The sequence below is a fragment of the Colius striatus genome, chromosome 7 (genome assembly GCF_028858725.1).
Source record: "Colius striatus isolate bColStr4 chromosome 7, bColStr4.1.hap1, whole genome shotgun sequence".
NCBI lineage: Eukaryota > Metazoa > Chordata > Aves > Coliiformes > Coliidae > Colius > Colius striatus.
The window spans coordinates 9090522-9109856 of record NC_084765.1 but is presented as its reverse complement, the minus strand read 5'-3'; the positions used below and the strand labels follow the sequence as shown (position 1 = coordinate 9109856).

General features: G+C 37.8%; 1 protein-coding gene across 6 annotated transcripts in view; it reads right to left on the bottom strand.

The window, feature by feature from the left end:
- Positions 1 to 19335, bottom strand: part of PPFIBP2 (PPFIA binding protein 2) — a 102579-nt gene that overhangs the window by 11803 nt on the left and 71441 nt on the right. For 2 of the 6 annotated variants that reach the window (XM_062000552.1, XM_062000554.1), the window contains exons 7-18: positions 16024 to 16116; positions 13462 to 13570; positions 11952 to 11984; positions 10189 to 10250; positions 7592 to 7667; positions 7245 to 7340; positions 6077 to 6174; positions 5820 to 5884; positions 5524 to 5592; positions 5054 to 5114; positions 3133 to 3174; positions 1422 to 1566 (exon numbers count right to left, since the gene is read on the bottom strand). In XM_062000552.1, coding sequence (XP_061856536.1) covers positions 1422 to 1566; positions 3133 to 3174; positions 5054 to 5114; positions 5524 to 5592; positions 5820 to 5884; positions 6077 to 6174; positions 7245 to 7340; positions 7592 to 7667; positions 10189 to 10250; positions 11952 to 11984; positions 13462 to 13570; positions 16024 to 16116 — 949 coding nt within the window. The remainder of the gene's footprint in view (positions 1 to 1421; positions 1567 to 3132; positions 3175 to 5053; positions 5115 to 5523; positions 5593 to 5819; positions 5885 to 6076; positions 6175 to 7244; positions 7341 to 7591; positions 7668 to 10188; positions 10251 to 11951; positions 11985 to 13461; positions 13571 to 16023; positions 16117 to 19335) is intronic. The other 4 variants (XM_062000555.1, XM_062000558.1, XM_062000556.1 and 1 more) reach the window with 3 other exon arrangements.

The following is a 19335-nucleotide window of genomic DNA, read 5'->3' as shown; positions in this document are numbered from 1 at the left end:
TTGAAACTACAGTAACCCAGCAGCTTTGAGGACCATGCGGCCTTAAAATAAATAAAACCCCACCAAACAAAAAACTCCACCAGCACAGGGACACTTCAGGATCACACAGAGTACTCCTGTGCCTGAGCTCCCAAGCTTCACAGTCCTTGGCAAACACCTGATTCTGTGCCTCCCTGGCAGCATTTGGTCAATAAATCCACACTTAAGGTGCCACTGAGTACAACTGATAGAGGTTTCCACACATAGCTATGGTTGTGAAAAAACAATGTACTTGTATTTTCAAAATCCACTGATGATTTCCATACCTGGTAAGTTAATTTTTCACTTGCAGGTCCCCACAAGCTACAGCAACCAACAGCACTGACATTAGGATTTCTGCCCGAGAAGTGCACGTTAGTGCTATTGTCAAGTCTCACACGCTAAGATGCAGGGGGATAGCAAGGGATGGGTTTGTTTCATTTAACACATCATCAATAATTTTTAAAAAGTATTGATGCTGTACTTGGCTGGGCATTTTTGTTTGCTTGCCTGTTTTATTAAGAAAACACATCAGCAAGCTCAGGGCAGCAATGGAAAGCTACTTCACAGTAAGGGTGAGGGAGCCCTGGCACAGGCTGCCCAGGGAGGGTGCAGAGTTTCCTTGGGAGGTTTTTAAACCCACCTGGACGTGTTCCTGAGAGACCTGATCAAGGTAGACCTGCTTTAGCAGGAGGCTGGACTGCATGATCTCTAGAGACCCCTTCCAACCCCTACCATTCTGTGATTCTGTGAAAGTGGCCTGGAAAAAGTCCTGCTTATTCATCTCAGCAATATGTTTGCAATCTCTACAAGTTCCAATCTTTAGCCATGGCATTGCTGACTTTCATAGAATCACAGAATGGTAGGGGTTGGAAGGGACCTTTAGAGATCACCTAGTCCAACACCCCTGCAGAAGCAGGGTCACCTAGATCAGGTCACATAGGAACATGTCCAGGCGGGTCTTGAAGACCCCCAGGGAAGGAGACTCCACAACCCCTCTGGGCAGCCTGTGCCAGGGCTCCCTCACCTGAACAGTGAAAGTGTTTTTTCTTATGTTTAAGGGGAACTTCTTGTGTTCGAGCTTCATCAATTTCAGAAGTTTCAGAATGCTTTCCCCAGAATCTCCAAAACAGTGTCTCTTCATTGCTTATGCCATCAGTGACACCAGCACGTTGCATCAAGTGCAACAGAAAGGAACGCTCTCATCTAAAGCCATCCTTTACTCTCCAGTGAGCTGAGGTGGAATATTTTTGGCACATTGTTAAAAACCACAAAGTAGAACTGAATCACGTGAACATTCTAGCCCATTGTTGTGGCATAGCAGAGCCACCCTGTGATGTCCCAAGCCCTCCCACAGTTTGCCCTTCCCCTCTTGCCCCTTCCCCCTGGGCACAGGTACGCACTGAGGCTGGGGCTGCTGCTGCCCTCGCTGCCGCCGGTGCCCGTCCCGTCTGCGGAGGGCTGCGCTCCCTGCTCGCCGTTCTGCAAGGGCCGAGGCAGCTTTCCTGGCAACGTTTGGTACTTGCTGCTTTTCACCAGTGGCTTACTCTGTTTTTTTTGGGTTTTTTTTTGCAAGAGGGGAAAATGACAATAAATAAAGAGAAAACTCAAATCGTTCCAGGCATTTGTGATCCAACACATAATAGAAGCTGAGAAAAAAGTATCTTAAGTTTGTCATTTAAACTGACACCACCCCCTCCATCTTCCTGCTTACAGAGAATTCAAGTTACATCTGACAGCCAGCTGGCAGGGTTTTCTAGCTAAGAAACAGCCTTCTCTTCCCTATCTGCCCTCCCACTTCAGCCAGGCTGTTTATTGTATTAACATACAGGTTGAATATACCTGGCTTTGTCATAACAATTTTTATAGCTGTACCCCTTCCTCTGGGACCTTGGCACTAGATAATAATTGGATGTTTCCAAGGTCAGCTTCAATAATGACAGAAACACATTTAGTTACTTCTCAGCTCATTCTTGCTCTTTTCTTTCTTTTTTCTCCCCATCCTTCACCAGACTGTGTTTCTGCCTCACAACTGTATCTCACTGAGATTTAAGTCAAAAGTATTTGTATTACTCAAATTTTGTTAAACATATTTGCCCACCACCATTAATAACAGTAAAAGAATCCTCAGCACAGTTAGGATACAGAACTAACTCTTGGAAGAATGTGTCTCTCTGTATAGGTAACATTACAAATACAAGGTCTTTTAAAATATAGCTAAATATATAATTGCCAATTCCATTATAGAATCTGAGCAGGAGGCATAAGTTTTGAACATCTTCTTAATACTTTTCTGGCCAAAGTTTGTGTTTCTCAGGTGTGCTTGTCTACAGCTTTGGGAATGGAATGTTGGGACTCCTTCAACACTGAATCCAAATGAAAAGATGGAAGAGCCATCACTCTGGACAGAAACATCTATCCCATAACTGTCACAGCTATAGGAACAGAGAGGCTTTTTCAGACAAGCAGGGGGCCTACAACTCCCCTTGACAGTAGTGGGAGTGGTGCACATTTGAGGTGGAGTTTGGAATAATTGGCCTTTTTGGTATCAGACAGGAGGTTACTTAGGAAAACTTTGTGCTGAAAAGACACAAAACATTTATATATAGAAATACAGAATGAGGTTACTCAATAGGAGCATGCTCTAACAAAATTAGTTCAAAACATTTAAACGTTGTCTGTGACAGTATAATACATGAACTATTTAGCGAGAACCACTGGTTTATCTATTCTTACTTCAAGGCCTAGAGGGATCTTGAGGATATTTTAACTGCAGTCCACATTCCTTAGTTCCTCACCCTTGCTCCTGTTTTGGCAACTGCAGGAGTACATCCTGACTAGTACCCAAAATTATAGGAATAAAGAAATCGCTTACTACATTAGCACTGTATTTTCTGAAACTTGACCGGCTTCAGCTTCTAACCTCACATGAAAGCTTTTAGATTAAAACGGTATGTATTTCCCTCTCAAATCCTTACCCTTGTTCTCAGAGTTTGTCAGTACTGGAACTATGCCAACATTTTAAAAAGAAAATTAATAGAAAATGAAAACATAGTCATACCATCACAGCACATCACAACAGAAAAGTGTTGAGAGAGTTTACAGTTAATATACCTCTTGTTCTACAACAGGCTGAACTGGTTTTCCGTCTACATACTACGGAGTTGCAGGGAGGGTAATTTCAAAGTTTTATGGAAAAAAGCAACAGACAAATGTTAGTATTAACATACATACACAGAACAGCAATCGTAGTCTTATTACTATAGTGATGCCACTTAATGCATTGACAATATGGTACAAGGTCTGTTCTCTCTTCATTTCATTTCAATGAAGTAGTTAATACAAAATGTGTTTGTTCAAAACCACTCTACAGAATTCAGGGTCTGTTTAGGGTCTGTTGTGATCAAAGGTGTTTTTCTCTTTCAGGCTTCTGGGTGGTCCCTTTAGCCTTACTTTAGCCTGGGAACATAACAGTTGTTAACAGCTAATGTGAAAGTGACTGACATAAAAAAAAAAAAAGGAATATACACAATACTGTGTGTGTCCAGCTGGAACTGTGAAGAGCTGTAATAGAAATGTAGGGGTACATACACCAGCACTGCTAGAGTCAGGGACACCAATGAGGTTTAGTTTATTCTATTCTGTCGTTATTATTGCTGGATGTAACTGCAATTGGATTTTGGTGCAATACCTCCAGTAAGCACTGCAGCTAACACAGGACCTAACTGAAGAAGCAAAGTCTTGTCATGCTGAGTCAGCAACACAAGTTTTCTGAGCCTTAGTTTTGGTTGTAACTAATCGACAGCCACTCACTCGTACACATAGGCAGCTCTTGGTTATTTCTCCTAGAAGCCTCAGGCCTAAATTAGGATACACAATTTAAGTTGCCTTGCTGAACATGGGGCTGGCTTGCTGGAATTCTTTCATCTTTGGTAGTCTCTTGTTTTAATATGGACTCTGACTTCTGACACATATATGCTCTGACATATGCTCTGACACACAGAGCATATTTACAGCCTACATGCATAGGGACAGCCTTATCACATCATACCATACAGACAAATTACCTGGAATTTAAGAGAAATAATCTGAAAGTTAAGAAAAGAAAACAGACCTTCATAAATTCCACACAGAATGAAATGTTAGTTCTGAACTGATTTTTCATGTGTGTGACCAAAATCAATGAGTGTGACATCTTTCAAACATTCTATTTGGTCACTGTCATCTTCAGAGATTAAGAAAAAATTAAGAAAGTTTGAAGAACTGGAACAATCATTTACTTGTATCCATTTTAAATGGCATTACTGGGTGCAAGTAATCTACTATTAAGCCTCATTTGAGAATAGAAAGTGTCAATAACAGTCTCACAAAGCATTAACTACATGTGCAGGAAGATTTCAGTATATAGTGACAGCACAAGCTTCTGGAGCATAAGGTAATGAGACTTTGTAAACTGGAAAGCCTATATTCTGGAGTGAAATCAAGCCTTTGAATAAGTGAGCTCCTGCTGCTTTAACTAAGGCAGCATCACCACTGTCTTCAGGAATGCCATTTGTATCAGAGGTCTAAGTTTGGGAGCGACACTCAGATTTACATGCAGACACTCAAAAAGTAATACCTTATGGAAATACTCAGTCCCGATACTTAAGACTTCTTGTCTTAACATTTTCAGTGATTAGGAAGTTCAAATTATTTTACAAACACTTACCTATAAACTAAATAATACTGCAGTTCAGCAAAATGACTTGTCATCAACACTATTTGTTGTACTTCAGTTGAACATTTTTCTTCACTTTCAGCTGAAAAGCTGAATTTGAAGATGCATACATATGGGTGTGTCAGCTACCTTTTTTATTCTAAGCTTGGCAATGGAGTAAAAAAAGAACCTGAACTGGTTTGTCATTAGGGCTTTTTCTCCATATGCTATGTCAATCATGATTAGGGTTACTATATGTGAAACAAAACTAATATATGTGACCTTTATCTTTTAGTTACAATATTAAACACCAGAAATCATGATTATGAAGAAACCAACCTTTTCCAGGGATTCACTCTGCAAGTCTTCCAAACTACTTGACTTTTTTTTCTGGGCAACCCTTAAAAACAATGACAAGCAAACAGCAACAGTTAATACGACGTAGCATGTTTGCTTATGCCACAACCTGTATCACATACTGTCTGCATACAACAGATAATTTGGGATTAGGAGATGCATTTCTTTAGTTATATTTTTAGCCTAAAAGTAGAATTAGGAAGTGCAAAAGACGAAGTCAGAAACAGCAGCAAGACATCCTTTGATCAACATTGAAAGGCAACAAAGTGCAGTTTTAAACTTTATAAACTTTACTTAGATGACTTTTTAAGAGCTCTTAACGAGCAGATAGTAATAACTGTGAAGAGTGTTGCAACATTAAGGGATTTTTAAAAGGGAAACAGGCAGAATGATAAAAAACAATTTCTGGGTGTATGTTATACTTTTCAGTTAAGTATAACCTTGATTCTTACCTGTTCACGGTTTCTGAAGATTCTTCTTGCGGAGAGGTTGAATTAGTTGAAGATACTGGAATGCTTCCACTTCAAAGCAGAAGAAAATACACTGATTTAAGTATTACAATTCATATATCTTCCAGTACATAAAAGTGCTAATTTATTCCTGTAATTCAAATCTTATTCAGCTAAGTATTACAGACTCCCATGGCAAACACGGCCTTCACAACTACCCAAAAGTTCTTGCAAAGCCAAGAACAGGCAAGACGAGATGCCAGGAGTTAAACATGAAAACCAAAAAAAAAAGGTCTTGCCTGATTTCCTTAGCTTTGTGTGACACTGGAGAGAGCACAGCTGGTGACAATTCTCCTGAAGAGGCCTATTGAAATACAAGAGTTTCAAGCCTTTAACTAGTATCTGATTCTGAATCTATTATATCCCAACCAAGAAGTACAAAAAATGCAGCCGGGGCCAAATCCTCATCTGCATTACTTTAGCTACTACAGAGAGACCAATACACACAAATCATATATATAGCAGAACTGGCTGCTAAAACATCTTTATTAAGTACCTCTGTTTTAATTAAGTCTCCATGAGGATTATTCAAAAGAGTCCACTTCCTTAAAGTTGTCTCAAGTTCATCTTCACTGCCACCAGAGACAGAAGAGCCTGCAAGCATTAAACGTTTGAATTAGGGAGAGAAACAGGCCAAAAAAAGAACATTTAGGACCATATCAGACAGTCTAAATGCGGCAGTCTCTAAATTTCCCTTCAGTCCTCATCTGATGCATGCAGCTTACCAGCCTCTCCACTCTCTACCCCTTCCTTTGGGCCCTGACTTACAAGCAAGCTGATTTATACTGGAGGAATGCATTCCCTACTTATTCCCTACATGCTTTGCTCAGCTGTGGGTAGCTTAGCTGCTTATGAGGCAGCTTCTGAACCATTCTACTGCAGAGTTTGATGTTCTGAGGCAAGTTCAAGTCTGCAACATTTTCTCAGTCACACTGTATTGCTTTATAGGCAATGTGCTTGTCTGATACCATCTATAGGATGATGCAGTGCCCTGTGCACTGTTGAGGATGAATGTGGTAAACACATTCCAGGGTTTTCTGGATAGCCCAGGTCTAAACAAATACTGAAATAGTCCAAAACCATTATTTAGTATGAAATTTATGTAAACTTATGCCTTTAGCTAATTTAAATGAACTTTCCTAATTGCTCTGTCTGCATGAGTGTCCTGCTGTTTGCTCCCTCTTTTTCACCCTTTTTGATATAGTTCCTTTGGTCCGGCCTCTACAACTTCTTGTACAACCAAGGGAATGGCAACCAGCAGCAGCAAAAAAGGAAGTATAAAGCTTTAACCATGAAGGACACAAGTCACAGGCTTGCACCACGGAAGAGGCTTACAGGAGTCCCACCAGTAAAGAGGAGAGGATTGTATGAAGTAGCTAATAAAGCCATGGCCCTAGTTGTGCCCCCAGCCATTGCTACAGACATAGGAGTTCTGCAACCAAAGCTCCTGCCCCATTGCAGCACACAGCAAAGTGTTTGAAGAAGAGCAGTTGCGGACTTCAGATTGTCTTGGCACATAAAGAGGTGAACAGCAGTGCTACCCAACTGATGAGCAGCTCTTAATCCTTAAAGACACCATCTAAGACAATGCAGAGCACCACCATTTGCTCCAAGAAGGAATTTACTATTAACTGATGTATAGCAAATTTTAGGTTATGACTTACGGAGTCGAGCATAAGATTCAGTCGCAGAAGTCTTGCTGAATAGTAGTGTTGTAACTAAAGCTCCAGACAGATTTGACTCTGTTTTTTTTGTACTGCCTACAGCATAGGAAACAAAAAGGAAATCTCCACAAACTACTGACAACAACACAGAGCCTGGTCAAGGCACATTGTGGTTCTCTCTGCATCTGTAAGGGTCTACACTTACTCTTACAGCATTCCAGCATGATACAAACATGTACATAACAAAACATGTATTACATATACTTAAAAGGACAACATATAGCAGTTACAATGCATGCAGTTTTTAAAAGAAATGATATCAGGAAAGTATTCACAAGGCATTTTACCGTGAGCCGCAATCATTATCTCTTTGACCCTCCTGTACTGGCTTAGCAATAGCGTTAACTCCTCTATTCGACGGTCCTGGGGAAAACAGTAAATCAAATGGTATTGAAAATCCTGCAGAAACACCGTGTCGGGCATTCCTTCATTTCTGTGACTTTGGTCTGCTTCTACAAAGATGAAGCCTCTCACATGCTGGACAGTATAAAATTAGGGATATAAGGGAACCAGAGGAGTTTGGTATCAGTAGTAAATTAGTTATTTACAGAAGCACATTCTGGAAATCTGCTTTCACTTCTAAAAGACAAGGGAATATTCTGGAGTTGACCCTCAGTTGCTTGAAGTGGGTAGTGTTTGTTTTTTTGCTAGCATCACACCTGTAACCATAAAGTAAACAATGTGTATGTTTTGTGCAGTTTAGCAATCTAGTCATGTTCTTTAATCCTCTCGTAGGATGTGTGCTGCGTCCTGACATCTACATTTTGTTGTTTTGAACACACTCTTTTGAACTTAGAGAGTCAAACCTGTACAGAATCAAATAAATGAGGTCTCATGAATGTCCGATGCCCTATCCAACTCCACTCTTTCTCCTACATTGAACACTCTCCTATTACATACAGAAAGCATCTTGATTCATGTACTCAGGGACAGCCCTTGCCTTTGGCACTGACACAACACAGCAATGGGCAGTAATCGTTCTTTGATGAGATCTGTTGTTTTTCTTCTTTCTAGATATGATATTGTGGCCCCAATAATAATCAATTCTTACTATCGGTCACTCAGTGTGCAATCTTGCAATTTGCAGTCTTAGAGTTTGCCCTGTTTCTTTGATCTCAGTTCTAAACCACTCTGTGCAATAATCTTGCCCTGTGCTGTGGTTAGACAGCATTGAACACAAATCCAAGGAAGTTAAAAAAACTAATTTTCACAAGCAGGTGTCAAGAAAGTCAAAGAAGCAGAAAGAAGTTGGCACTGGGAAAAAAAAAACCCAAACAGAACAAAAAATAAATCCCAGGGAAGCTGGCAAGTATTTAAGTGATTAGCTGATACAGAGCTGCTGCACTGCCATAGTTAGGTCAGTGGCATGATACTTCAATTAAAATCTGCTCCAGTGCATATAGGCTACATTACAGTCACAGTAGATACCAAGTGAATTGCAGAAGCAACTGCACAGAAACCAGAGTTTTGCTACATTACAGAGTGGCTGATGATGTTGATCCTTCCTTCACACCTCAGCAAGTATCTCTATGCAAGGGAGGCCTAAACCAGGCACCAAGTTACCCAACTATGGACAGAAGCAACAGGTTCTTCATAGCAAAGAACTGACACTAACATACCCAGTTTTTAGAAACAGACATACATGCATCACCCACTTACTAGCAACTTAGTTGAGCACTTTCTGTCCTAAATGACACAGTGAATAATTAGTGTTACCCCAGAAGCTATCCAGAGCTATTTTCCCCCAGGAAGAATATTTTATTTTGCAATGTTATTGACAGTAACAGTTCTACACGAGACACTTCAGAAGCTGTGGGTCAACCATCAATCCACTAGTTTAAACAGCAGAGTTTCCAAGGAAATAATCCTCCTTTCCCTGTGAGTATATGCAGATATTAGGACAGAAGCAACAATATTTTGGGTTCTCTTCAAATACCAAAATCTTAAGCAGACCTGGAATAATTTTGTCTAGAGATAATGCCATGTCTTGTTTTCCAGATGTAAATTTTGTCTTTTTGATTTTTTAAGAACTAAGTGTTGCTATTAGCTGCATTAATGTTTTCTAGAATTAACCACTGCAGTATCCAGATTCCCCACTTCCTAAAGCAAGTTTTTGGGGGATGTATATTATTGTCTGTCTAACTGTATATGAGTGTGTCACCATAAAGGAAAATCCTGTGGGCTGGTTTATGATCATAAAATAAGAATTACAATTTCCTTAGGAATTAACCTCCTCCTTGAAAATAAGGAACAATTTATGTAGTAACTCAATGGCACCTGAAGGTGGAGACTGAACATCCTCCTCCAGATTAAACTCTGCACTTGAATTGTCCAACTGACAGGCAAACAGCATCCAGATGATCAGAGACAGAAGCCACATTTACCATTTAAATGGGCGTAATTTTAGTCCTCCTCTCCTTTACTGCTTTTGTTGCTTATATTTTTACCTTTGTCTCTTTAAATCCCAATATCTTTCTCCCAAAATATGAGCCTGATTCAGAGGCCACTGACTTTATTTTAGTATCTCAACCTAAATTGGAGGTATTGATACACTTCAGATTAGGCTGGAAGACAAAGAGCTGCGAGAGATGACCAAACCTCACTGATCTATTCAGTAGCAGAAACCAGGATATTCTGCTTATTGCAGCGTTGACTTTCTACTTCCCTCTGGAATTGAACGAGCCTCCCAAGTTGTGCAGCCAGGTTAGCAAGGTCTGCCATGCTTTCCATTTTAAAAATAAATCAACCTGCTGTCACAATCTCACAGGATAATTCAAGAATCAGGGCAATACCATGCTTACAGAAAGCATGTTATTCAGAACACTTCAGAAATTTGAACCCATTATTTCATTCTCATGATGCAGAACAAGGACTATTTGCTCACCTTTTCTTCGTTTGCAGCCAGTAATGATTCCATCCCTATCTTCAACCGTTGAACTTCCTGATCTAAAAATAGTTTAAAAAATATTTTTAGGAAAGCACACTTGCTATATTTAGTATAAACAATATATGTTTTGTGATGCTCTCCTTATGTTATTTTGAGTAATCAAAGCCATGTCAGTGGCATGGTAAATGTGCTACTAAGCTACACTTGTGGCTTTCCAAAAGCTGAACTATTAATAGCATCACACAACACAAACATGCTGGGTTTGCTTATAAAAGGCTAGGTAGTACTATTTTATACACTAAAAGTCAAGTAGTGAAAAAAACTCCAAGGAAACATTGAAGCTTATTTTGCCAAAGATGAGAGTGTTATTTAACGAAATAATTTTAAGTATGATTGAAAATTAATTATATTCCATCTGAGAAAAATACGTGCCAGCTCATGAGAAATAGTTCGAGGGCATTCCTGAAACTTGGGCATGAAAAATAACAAAAGCTAGTGTGATACAAAGAAAAGTTAAAATCTACATCAAGAACTAATACAGAATTGCCTCACACACAATTTAGTGTTAGGAGATGGAGGTTATTCAGGGATGTTACACTCAAATCAATATAAACATACTCTCCGAAAACTGAAGAGGTTGTTAATCACTTCACCCTAACTTTGCTGAATGAAATTTCATTTCTCCACTACATACAACTCCTAGCAAGTCCTCCAGTACTAACCTATACTAAATCAAGTGTAGATAATGGAGACAGAACCTGAAATAGTTTCTCTGTTGTAAATGTCACGCAAGAAATTTATGCTTTGACATTAAAACAGACCCACTTATTTTGCAAAAGACTAACAGATGTAGCAGATATGAAGAGAGAGAAAAGGAAGAAAATCAATACTGCTAAAGAGCATCTTAAAAAATGTTTTGTAACTAAATGTTGAACATAAAATGTCATATCTAAACTACTTGAAAAACTGTAATTAGTTTTTCTTGTGATTCTGAAAAATGCAAACTTTGTTACGATTAAGTTTTGAAACATGTAAATGAACCTTGCAAACATTTCTCATGGAAAAGAGAACACTTAGTAACACGACACATGCATAGACACAGCCAAATCAAAAACTAAAGGCAGCAGGCAGGACACAAGCAGTTGGAAGGATTTGAGAGACGTTAAAAAAAAAAAAAAAAATCACAGTCCTACTGATTTCTCTTTACAAATATTAGACTTCAAAAAGAACTGGTGTCAAGGCATTTTAAAGCAAACTTCACTTACAATATTTATTTTACTCACAATATTTAAAACATCAACTATGGAACCAGTTTTATTCAGACTGTTGTAAATTAATTTATAGCACTGATTTAAAAAAAAGGCAGCCCAAATCCTTCCCCTTCAAGGAATGAGAATGTGAATTAAATTGAAATGAATTAATTTTCATTGAAGTCATCTTTCCAAAAATTATATGGGTTTCACATATCTACAAATAAAAACAGGTACAGGTGAAGTTTTAGCTCTATTAACCTTGACAATGTCCCTTTGAAGTCCAACAATCTGATTTGTGAACCTTTGATTTTTTTTTCTTTCTGAAGTAAATCTTACTAAATAGGGCAGGTAGCTGTCTGCTTGCTGCAAGCAATGAAAGCAATGTCTCATGTATATTACAATTAGACAGCAAATCTAAACAAATGAATTATTGCTGCAGAAGGCATCTCAGTTACAGTTTGTGTGAAAAGAAGAGAGATAAAACCAAAAGTGAATGGCAAGGCTTACGTTTTTCTTTTAGCCTTCTCTTATAAACTTCCTCTACGATGGTAAATGGTGAGAGTCAAATAAAGTATGTAGAAAAAGCACATATTAGATAACTTTTGCAATATAATTAGAATTTGCATTCTAGCATACAAGTACATTGATATTCATTTTCAACTTTCTTTGAAAAGACCACTGAAGAATCTGATATATCAGTAATTTTTTGCAGAAGAATTATCACTGCTGCACACTGTTTCCATTCAAATATAGTCTAAGTGGTTTCCTTAAATACAGCCTAAATAGTCTGCATGGAGTTTGATTCCTGTCTCATGAGAATCAAGGACAGTTCCATTCATCTTCAGCCTGAACGGGAATAGACACAACACTAAGTTGGAAGTTGCTTGATTTATTGTTATATCACTATCTTTCCTTTGAAATATCATAAATTACTTGGACATCTCATAGAAAACACACAACTCTATTAGTAGAAGAGTTCCTCTACAAAGCACTGCTGTTAGACAAATGAATTTTTTAGTTAGACATGCAGTTCTCTACATGCACGAGCTCTGCAGGTGAGCGAAATCAGCACCAAGTATATGTTAAGTCACTTCTTTGGAATAAACAACAGTCAAAATACAGTGTCTTCTAGAAAAGACACATCTGCATTAATTCCTGTAAGGATAAGGAGGCAGCACAGCATCTGAGAAGTCACATCTCAACATGGGCACTCTTTGGAAGTGTTAGCGAACACCACAAAAGTTAGTGCAGCTATGCTGATGGAGTGCAGTAAACTACACACATATATTCTTGCATGAATTACACAAGGAAAAGGTCACTAATATATTGCTCATGGCCCAGCAATTGACAGAAGCTCCAAGGAGTCAATATTTCAGAAAGCTGTGACATGACTGGCTATTACTAAAGGCTAAACGAACCGTTTTTGTTTGGGGTTTTTTTTGCCATTGGCCTCTACCAATAGTGCAGATGTAAGGCAGAAATCTGCAATGTAATAAAAATCATGGAACAACCCAAACTGGAAGTGACCTTGAAAGACCACCTGGTCCAATCTTTCGTGGGACAGGGAGCCTAAAGGAGAGATAATCCTGAAGAAGGGGAATATGTGAATCGATGACTGTTTTAGAATGTCTGGGCATTTAAACACTCTGTTTACTAATGTGAATTCATTTTTTTTTTTCCTTAAAAACCAGAAACTGTAAAGACTTTTCAAAGAAATTTCAATACACAAAAACCACATTCCCCCTAAACTATATTGACTCTGTCAAATGATAAACAGAATTCCAGCAGAAGCTGTTTCACTGCCCTTAGGATACTTTTTCAATTTGTGCTGCCTCTAGGTTGGGAGAGAATTTCACACATCAAAGGCCTCTAACTCTACCAGAAGACAAAATAAGTTTGCACCATTTTTCCTCCCAAAATAAATTCTGTAAGTCTGTTGTGTATCCCCTTGTATGTTTTTGAAATAGCCAAGCTGCTATCAAATTTAAAGTAGGATTTTGATTTCCCATCCTCTTACCTCTTTCTGCCACTTCACTATGTGATGAGGTCCTAGACAGCTGACATTGTAAGCGTTCTATTTCTGCATCTTTGAGAGCTAACTGCTCTTGCAGCTGGGCTATCTCAGCCTGAAAGACAGTACAACAAAATCAGCATAACATTGTCACCGATTCTCTGTGATTCTTTCCCATGAACTAGAAGACTTCCAAGTGTAACACTTTGATTGCTGTCCAGTTCACAACTCAGGGCATTTCATAAACCCTGTAACCACCGTACATATTTCATGTTGGTACTGTCACAGAATCGTAAGGGTTGGAAGGGACCTCAAAAATCATCTAGTCCAATCCTCCCAGAAGCTCATCTTTTCCAATGCCATTAGCTCTTGGAGAAGAGAGACTTAATGAAAGGTAAAATTCAGGGACTCGTGTAGGTAAAGAAACTCTGGAAAAAGTTTCTCAATACTACCATGCTGGTCAGAGTAAGGACTATTACAGGGCAGCTCTTGAGTTTTGGATAAAAATCTCTAAAATATGACAAAGCACTTTTCAAAATATACCATTTTTTAATCCTAGTTGCTACTTATTAATATATCTCAGATTCTATTAATGCTAAGCCCTCTTTTCAGTTTGATAACAAAACTTATTCTTCACATCAGATAGTACAGTAAACAGGCTGGAAGCAAAGCATGGCCCAGAAAACAACCACATACATACAACAAAATATCAGGGGTTCTTTACACTTAACTGCCACTTGACTGGGACAGACTATCACACATTAAAGATCTCAGCGATACACAGGGAGAAGAATTTGGTGATTGTCCAGCTTGAAATACAGTGACTCTTATGTTTTTCCTATTTCTGAGAACATTCAGCAGCAGCATACTTTACTAAGTCAGTAGCTTCATCAAGATTTTTTTCAGCAGCCTTAAGCTTCTATGGATCGACACTGCATACCAAAAGCATACCAATCCTCCTTGCAGTTAAAGAAAAAAGGAAACAAATAGTCACTAATGTGACCACTTGTCCAAAATACTAAAATAAAGCAGGAAAAAATGTGAAATGCCAAATGACATTATCTGACAAGGAAAACCATAGACTAATTTCCTCTAATATACACAATTACTTTCACTAGGAAGCAAGCAGCTGGATGGCAGTAAAAGATCACCACTCTGCCTGCAATTCCATATGGAATAGAAGAATCTGCCTTCTTGTATCTCTGAAGGGCTCCAACACTTCCCAGTGACTAATATGCTTTTTATATCCAGCCATGGAATCATTCCAATTTCTCATCTAAGAAGCTGGAACAACAAGAAAACAAAAGCTGGAGACCTCTTAATACTAGATTTGGTTTCCCTCCCCTGGTCTATTTTCTCTCATAGCTCTGTTCAATGCCCTCTTTTCCTTTAATGTCTCATTCCTGTCATCTCTACAATTATGTTTCTACCTCCTCTTTCTTTTCCTGTGCTTTTCTTCCTTTAGAGTCCTAAACCTTCTCTCACTCAGTGGGTTTTAATTCTTCTTTCTTATTTTTGTTCTGCTCCTACATTTTCCATAATCTTTATCTGTCTTGGCTGCTGGCCACACACTGCTTGAGAAAATATTTTCCCAAAGACTGTTCATATCCACCACGTCAGAGAGAACACTTTCATGGATACAAGAGTTATCATCTTAATAGAAAAAAAAAGGCACGACAGCAAGATTTAAATATTCATCCAAGAATTCTCAAAAGAAAGAAATGTTAATACAAATAAAATAAGAGTTGTCTGTCATTTTGGGATGAAGCTACTAAGTATTAAAAGCAAAATTCAGTTTACTAATCAGTTTCTTCTAGATCCAACCACGCCTCAAAAAAAACCAGACAGGGAATATGGCACTACACTAAATAAATATGTGATTGCAACACAAAAGTGTACCTCAACAGGGAAAAATAATAAAGTACTTTTTAATCTAGTGGAAAAGGGCTAAAAATTCAAACTAGAAGTACAGTACAACTCTTCAACAATGAGAATATTCAACTAGAAAAATTAATTACTAGAGAAAATGATTAAATTTTTCAAATGTTGAGTTTCCCCAGATTATGATCCAACAGCTTTCCAGGATTTAAGGTCAACAGAAGGGTAAGGCAGCTATACACGAAGCCAAAGCAGATGATCTAATGGTGTATTTTAGGCTTAATGTCTACTGAAATAAATTCCATAGTAAATGAACACTCAACCAACTTTGCATGTCTCTTCTCTTTGGTCTGGAAAGCATATTCCACAGAGTCTTGTCACAATTACGCAAATTAAAGACAGAAAACCTTCAAAGAAGTCTTTCCTCTGAACAGGTCTTTTGTAAGTCAAAATGCCTTTTTATTGTTTGTTTGAAATAAGAACTACAAAAATGAGGAAGCAAAAGGTACAAAAGGGAGCTACAAACACTTTAAATAAAAATCTTGTTCTAAAGATTGTAGAAGGAAACTTAATTTTATAGCAAGCACTGACACAAGGCAATTGTAAAAGGATTAAATACTGATGAGAAGTGGAGCGTATCCCTTTCCAGCTGAAAGCCTGTCATTAGCAAATGCCACGTATTCTGCTTACTTTAGTCGCTTTTAATTTCCATTCATATTGATTTCTTTCATTTTCCAGTTCTTCCACTTTAATTTTGAGGTGTCTAAGTTCCTGCAGCAAACCCTGCAAAGGAAGGAAGAACAGCAGCCAAAATTAAGATTTCTCTACTAGATACCAATTTCTTGTAGTCCTGAATTAGAGACCATGCATGAACCAAACTGTAATCTACACTGAACAACCATATTAAAAACTGACCTAATCTAAGAACACAAATACTATTTTAAATTAAGAGATAAGAAATACTTTCTCAGAGAAAGCTTTCCACTCAAAGCGATGAACACATTTCTTAGTCTGGTGACTATGCCTGGTGAAATCATGTGTGTGCCAGCAAAAATTAGCCAAAAAATCCACAACTGCAGTCTCACGTGATATTTATTATTGGAGCTTTTTTGGGGAGGATTGGGGTTTTTAATGTTTTGTGTTTTGGGCTTTTTGCTTGTTTTTTCCACCACCCCAGAAATTAAGCAGAAACATGCACTGCTGAAAGATTACTAACTTTAATGAAAGTGACAATCCTCTCCCCAAATGGGTATTTAAGCTACTTACCAATAAAAGACTAGTGTTTATACAATAGATACAATCAAACTACATATATGCTCTTTCAGCATTGATGTTTGCCATTTAGCAAACTGAGTTGATGCAGCCTAGAGCTCCAACCAACAAGACTTTCTAATACCCTCTGTTAGAAACACCTCTGACAAAACCGTGTCTAAAATATCCTTTCTCCATTTCCTTGACAGAGCCATATCTTCTTCATAATGAAGGACAACATTATTAAATCCTTGATGGAGTTCTGACAAGACCAAATGTCTTAAAATGAGTTGAGGAAAGGAAAAATTAAGAAGTGAAAGACAATTCTGGAATCCTGGATAGTAGGTGCATTAAACAGCAATACTAATACTTTGGGTTAAATTCATGTTTATTTTGGATGACTCTCAAATTTGATACTCAGATTAGGTCTCCAATACTGCAGCTTGTACTATAGTCTAACAATTCACTAATCAGTTCTGGACAGAGGTAAGCTCTATTAACAGCACTATTAATGGCACTAATAAATCAATAACACTATTTTGAAAATAGACATCATATCCAAATGAGTTATTTTTGTAAAATAAACATATGAGAAAAAAAAATCCTCACAGTATAAGAAGAATACTTATTAAATGAGCTCTGGGGATCCAAATTTTAACCAAAGAGATCTGGCAACTAAAGGAAATGGATTTAAAAGTAAATATTAAAACTGACTTTTTTCAGACATTAGTATCATTCCACCTTCAGTAGATTTAAGCAGTTTATACAAAGTGGCTTTTCTTTTTATACGTGACAGTTTTGATCAAATACAACTAAGATCTGTAATGTAAATTAAAAAATGTACATTTCAAAAATGTCAGAGGTGAAAAAAAGAAGTGTGGGATTCTCTATTTTAAAAGTATAAGCACATTATTTTTATTATGATTCTTTTCATTCACTTTAACATTACCATCAGAAAAATGATACATTTCAGATAGTCTTACTGGAACTGTATTTATTTGTGTCAAGCTTTTAAGACACTCAGGAATTAATAATCTGTGTTCAGAGGACTGGTGCATCATCGTGCTCAGTTAGGGTAACAGTAGTGTGAGGAAAATTAACCAACTACCAAACCATGCTAGCATGCTGCATATCAAACAGACAAATCTCAACTAAGAAAAAACCCCAAACCAATCCCAAAAAGAAAAAAAAAAAATCCCAACCCATGCCACACCAGCACTACAGACCTGCAAGTACAATGAAAATCAAAATCCTGAAAAACGTGATTGGATCTTACAGATATCTGTGCTTTAGTAGGCAGATATCAATGGTGACCGAATTTGCTACCATTTGTCACTGTAGTTTGTTCAATGGAGTGTCTGGAGGGTTTGGGGTTTTGGGTTGGTTTTTTTTTTTTTTTGGTCATTTTTATGACCATCTCACTCTTTGTTAATGAAAGCCACAAAGATTAATGCCAGCAATTCACAACATAGCTCTGGTTAGCAGAATTCAGTTTCTGCAAGAGAAGAGGCAATACACAGGTTTCAGCTAAGGTGTGCTTCTCATACATCACATTGAGAACAATTCTTCTGGCTGACAGCCTCTACCACTGATCTTGGACTAGACTGAGGACCATCAGGAGTCAAGTCTGGTTTCCTATCCTGAGACTTTCTTTCTTGGATTCTACTATTAATTTCCAGCTGCAGTCTACACATCTGCTCCTGTAGCTCACTGATCAAGTTCACTACTGACTGAAAATATGGGAAGAAAGGAAAAAAAAAAAGAAAAAAAAAGACAGGTGAGAAAGAAAATTATGCAAAGAAGAAATTTCAACAGTTGCAGCACAAAGAAATATATGAAACACATCAAAGGCAAACTAAAAAAAGAGAGATGATGCATGTAGAATGGAAACATGAATAGAACAGAATCTATATTCCAGACTAATTAACGATTCTGATCCCAATGTGAACATCAGAATTCGTCCCCTCATTTTTGGAAACTTATATAGTCACATCAAGTCAGACATCAGGAAAAATTGGCATGTACTTCAATATGTTGGCTCAGAGGAACACTTTTGCTGAAATAAGACTTGATTACATTCATTTACATAGCCAATTCTTCCACTAGGAAGAAGTCACAAAGTGCTCATTGGTGTCATTTTCTTTCACAGTTTATACACAAAACTTACTGGTAAAGTAATTCTGTTTCCAGGTCTAGTATGGATCAGAAATCTAACTCCACTACCTAACTTGCTAGCTAGGCAGTATCTTGACATGGAGAGAGGTAAGCAACGTACATAGGAAAAAATCAAAGGATGCTGCAGAAGAAAAAGCAATGGCTTTAAAGTGCACCAATTTGATGGCCAGGTTCTTGGACCCTTGTACATCAGTGATACACACAAAGCAATCCAGCTACAGAAAGCCAACCAAAGTATTAAAACCTATATAGCATTTCACTTAAATTCCCTAAGTCAGTAACAAATAGTGCTGGGTATTTTCTCAGGTATTACAAGTTTGGAGTGCTTTTTTTTCCTCAAATTTCATGTATGTTAACAACATATGTTTTTGTGATTTCTGAATCTCCTGAAGTGGAATAAATTCGATGAAATTAATCCATCTCCCAAAAGAATGGAAAATACTTTAGTGAACAGAACAACAGATGACATACCATAATTTAAAAAAAAGTTCTTCATTACAAAGCACAACAGTCCTCCTGGAATCTCAACTCTCAACAATCTCAAAGCTAGAGAACAGCTACTACAAGGATAGGACA